The 4984-nt window shown below is 37.0% G+C and overlaps 1 protein-coding gene across 1 annotated transcript; it reads right to left on the reverse strand.

Annotated features, from left to right (window-relative positions):
* Positions 1-3542: 3542 nt before the first annotated feature.
* On the reverse strand, positions 3543-4751 carry LOC108749027 (histone-lysine N-methyltransferase SETMAR-like). Its single transcript, XM_018487519.1, has one exon. It carries the CDS (start codon positions 4621-4623, stop codon positions 3607-3609), a length of 1017 nt encoding a protein of 338 aa, XP_018343021.1. The 5' UTR covers positions 4624-4751; the 3' UTR covers positions 3543-3606.
* Between the last annotated feature and the right edge of the window lie 233 nt (positions 4752-4984).

Consider the following 4984-nt stretch of genomic DNA (forward strand, 5'->3'; position numbering starts at 1 on the left):
GAGCTACCTGTGAAAAACGTGTCCACTTGTGAGTTGCGTGCAGTTATTCGCTTTTTAACTGCAAAAGGGCTTAATGGCAACGAAATTCACACTGAATTAGTGCATATTTATGGTGACAAATGCATGAGTGTGCAAATGGTGCGTCGGTGGCGTACATATTTTCTCGAGGGACGCGGAGAAGTTCATGATGAGCAGCGTGCAGGCAGGCCAAAAACCGCCATTACAGATGACGCAGTCGCAGCAGTCGAAAAAATCATTTTGGCGGATAGGCGCTTTACAATTGACAGAATTTTGGACTCAATGCCTCCTGAAATCGATATTTGTCGAACTTCAATTCACACAATCATAACAGATCATCTTCGTTACCGTAAAGTTTGTGCGAGGTGGGTCCCACGCCTGCTTTCAGATGATCACAAACAAAAAAGACTTCAGTCTGCAGGAAAATTTCTTGACATGCTTGAAGATGAAGGCGAAAATGTTTACTCACGCATTGTGACAGGGGATGAAACGTGGGTTCACCACACAAACCCTGAAATGAAGCGACAAAGTATGGTTTGGAAGAAATCAGAAGAGAGTGCTCCAAAAAAAGCAAAAATCCAGTACTCTGCTGGTAAGGTTGTGGCCACAGTTTTTTGGGACAACGAAGGTGTTCTGTTGATTGATTTTCTTGAATCCGGTACCACGATAAATGCAGATCGTTACTGTGAAGTGCTAAATAAACTTAAAAGTGCCATTAAACGAAAGCGTCCTGGAAAATTATCGAGAAAAGTGTTGCTTTTTCACGACAATGCACGGCCTCATTCAGCAAAAAAAACACAAACCTTACTGGAAAAATTCAAATGGGAAATTTTTGATCACCCACCCTACTCTCCAGATCTCGCACCAAGTGACTTTTTTCTTTTTCCTAAGTTAAAGGAAAGTTTGGGTGGCCATCACTTCAATTCAAATGATGAAGTGAAAGACTTTGTTAAATTATTCTTTAAAAAACAGGGCACGGATTTTTATAAACAAGGTTTGTCAAAGCTTCAGAACAGATATAAAAAATGTATTCAAGTCCAAGGGGACTATGTAGAAAAATAGTTTATAAGTCAAACAATAAATATGTTGAGATTTGTCCTGGCACTTATATACGAGCAATACATCTTGTGTCACTACTAACTTCGGATATCAGCGATGCGCGCTGTTTCTTTTTTTGTTTAATCAATATCGACGCACGTAACGACAACGTTTGTTTAATCAATATCGACGCACGTAACGATCACGTTTGTTTAAATAGTATGTCTTGTTAGTTCTCTGCACACGCTCTGTGTGTTCGCATTCACTTGAGCTTCGTCAACAAAATACATATGTTACTTTAACCTAAAAATTGTGTTTTGCTTTTTTCCCGGAGCAGGGAAACTCGTATAATTCTTTTCCTCTTTTCTCTTCTTTTCGTGCTGTTTTTTTCTGGAATACCTCAGGGTTCCATTCACGGAATTTTACTTTTTAATATTTTTATCTTTGATTTGTCTAATGTTTTTCTATCCCCTGAGTTTTTCATATATGCAAACGACGTAATTCTTTTCAAATTTGTTTCACTCATTCGATGCTTTTGCAGTCTGCTCTGCTTTGAATAAAGATCTAAAATTTATTGCCGAATGATTTACTAATAATTCACTGCATTTAAATCTCTCTAAATCATTCATACTACAATAATTGTCGGTTTCTCAACATTATTATCCCATATTCAATCCTTCGATACTTCTCTTAACTCCGTTCCAATTCCTCGCTTCTCCTCTATTAAGATTCTTAGTGTCCATGTTGATTCTTCATGGACATTCGAGTCACACGTGCCGTCAAGTGTCGAGCTGCGTACGCCCGTTTACTTTGTCTCTTCGTCACATCCTTTCCTTGCTTTCCAAAACTTCTCTCTTCTCAATTACTCATTATTTCATTATTTTACGATTACGCCGATGTTGTCTAGATTCCAGCTCTTAATCAATAATCAGGGTTGGGTAAGTTAACTTTCTTTTTTAACTAAGTTAAGTTAAAGTTAACAACCTTGAAAATTCAACTTAGATAACTTGTTAAAGATACAAGTTAATTTATAACGAAATTAATTAAATTAAAAGTTAAGTTAATAAAAAAATTGAATAGTTGAAAGTTAAATTTGTTTTTATTTTTAAATTCATGATTTCAGGATTTCAATCTTACAAATAACGGAAATTTACAATATATATTTCGTTTAAAAAATACTTTATACTTTATTTACATGTTTTGTTTATATTTATTGTTTAGAATTATATATAAAATTTGATTATAAATACTGGACTGTGGTCATCATTAAAGCTTTAGACACAATATGAGGGAGTAGCGATAATAATAAGGAATAATAGATTTCAACCTATCAGAAACTAAATACATCAAAATACATGGTTTCTAACAGATTGAAATTTGGAGTCGATTGAATAATTTAAAATGAGGTGAAAATTACAAAAGTGAGAAAATTCACTAGATTATTTATAATTTCATTGATCAACACATAGTAAATTTTCTTTTGTTAATTTCATCTCATTTTAAGTTATCGCTGTTGCCGCATATTATGTCTGAGACTTGACTTCAAAGAATTAAATACAAAATTAATAGTTACGCATAAAATGTAACTAAATAAAGTTAAAAAGTTGACAGTCTAAAATGTAATTAAGTTAACTTAAAATTAATTAAATTTTTAATTTTTTAACTTAACTTTTATATTTTTAACTTAGCATTACCCAACCCTGTCAATAACTTCTAAATTGCGTACAGCGTATTCAAAATTCTTGCCTGCGCTTCTCCTACTGCGTCCATAAATACGACCATATGTCTACGAGTATGTATTTCCCAGAGATCTGGCTGGGTTAGGATATGGCAACGTTTTATTCTACACCTGTACTGTTTTTCATATTTTCATTTTTTGCTTCAATATTTCTTTATGCGTTCTCTCTCTTCAGTTGAAATCTGAACTTTATTTTACTTTTAACCTTCTTATCACCAGGTACCAAAATTATTTATTGTTCCACTATGTTCCGTACTCCTTTCTTCTACTTCTCAATCAAATATTTTAACTCTTTTCTTGTAGCAATAAAAACTTCTCCATCTTTGTCCTGCTTTCGTTCTGCTGTCTCGTGTTTCATTGCGTCACAGTATTTAAGAGAGACTGTAACTGGTATGTGTGTAGGTGCTTGCGTCTATGTGTGTGCGTGTGTTCGTGCGTGCGCGTGCGCATATGTATGATTTTGAATTATTGTTTCACTACTCATTGCATCGTCTTAGTCCTGGTTTTTAGGTGGTAGGCTACAAGTAACAGCAGTTTTGCTGACGCTTTAAACCATTTGCAAACTGCTATAGTATTATGTTATATCAGATTTTATGTGTTTATGTCTATTACTCTGTTAACATGTAATCTTTTTTATAAGTTGCGCAATGAACTAAATTAAATTAAAAAAAAATTTTTTTAACAGATTTTTTTAACAATTTTAATGCTTACATTATTATAATATTGGGTGGATCCATATATTCGTTCGGTTTTTGAAGGCTAAAATGAAATAAGTTTTTTTCATACAAAGGATGAATTTTAATCAATTTCGATTATTCTCCGTTTTTGTTGATGACCTCTTGCCATCTTTCCAACAATTTCATTATTCCGCTCTCATAGAAGATCTGGGGCTTAGAGGCAAAAAACCGATCGAGGTACGTTTTCACAGCTGTCTGATCAGCGAACGATTTCCCGTTGAGGGAGTTTTGCAGGGACCGGAACAAGTGATAGTCGGATGGCGCAAGGTCTGGTGAATACGGTGGGTGAGGCAAAACATCCCAGCCAAGTTGCACTAATTTTTGCTGAGTGATTATTGCGGTGTGGGGTCTGGCGTTGTCATGGTGGAATATGACACCTTTGCGATTGATCAGTTCTGGACGTTTCTGTCGCAATGCTTGATTCAATTTCGTTAACTGCGTGCAGTAGATCTTCGAATCGATCGTTTTTCCCTGAGGAAGCAGCTCGTAAAACAGCACACCACGATGATCCCACCATATGGATAGCAAAATCTTCTTCGGATGCAGGCCGGCCTTCGGGGTGGCATTCGGCGGCTCGCCAGCGGTTCCCCACGATCTCTTGCGCACTATGTTGTCATAGATGATCCACTTTTCGTCGCCAGTCACTATTCGTTTGAGAAACGGGTCGCTTTCGTGCCGCTTCAGAAGTGAATTGCAGATGGATATGCGGTTGGCCAGGTTCTCCTCGGTCAGCTTGTGCGGCACCCAAACATCGAGGCGGGACACGTAGCCAAGCTGTTGCAAATGCCTTTGTACGGTTCCATAACCTATTTTAAGTGTCTCCGCAATCTCTCGCACCTTTAGCGTCCGGTCTTGCTCAACCAATGCCTTGATATCATTCAAATCAATCTCGGTGGGCCGACCGCTGCGGGGTCCATCTTCAAGACTTGTATCTCCGGAACGAAATTTGGCAAACCATTTCTCAGCGGCACGTTCTGTTAAGGCATCGTCCCCGTATACGCCGCATATCTTTCGGTGGGCCTCCGCAGCTCGCTTGCCTTTCTTGAAGTAATAAAGCAAAATGTGCCGAAAATGCACCTTATTCTCCGACATGTTCACAGGTCTATAGCACAAACAAAACTAATGCCAATGAAACCAAATTTGACAGATGAAAAGAGCGGACTGTCACCTTTCCAAAACATATTTGGATTGCCCGATTAGGCAACCAGAACCGGAGATATTCGGAAAAAAATTTGCACTACAACAAAAACCGAACGAATATATGGATCCACCCAATATAACTCTTTATCTGTCACATTTTCTATACACATTGCAACAACAATTTTTACTCAAATATAAAATTACAATAATTTTGTTCTGAGTCGCATAATCGATCAATATGATTTTTTTAAAGGAATTGAAAATGTGCTTACGTAAACTTGCTATAGTAGACGACTCGTTGGAAGCCCTCGGA

The sequence above is a fragment of the Trachymyrmex septentrionalis genome, unplaced genomic scaffold, assembly GCF_001594115.1.
Source record: "Trachymyrmex septentrionalis isolate Tsep2-gDNA-1 unplaced genomic scaffold, Tsep1.0 scaffold251, whole genome shotgun sequence".
Lineage (NCBI taxonomy): Eukaryota > Metazoa > Arthropoda > Insecta > Hymenoptera > Formicidae > Trachymyrmex > Trachymyrmex septentrionalis.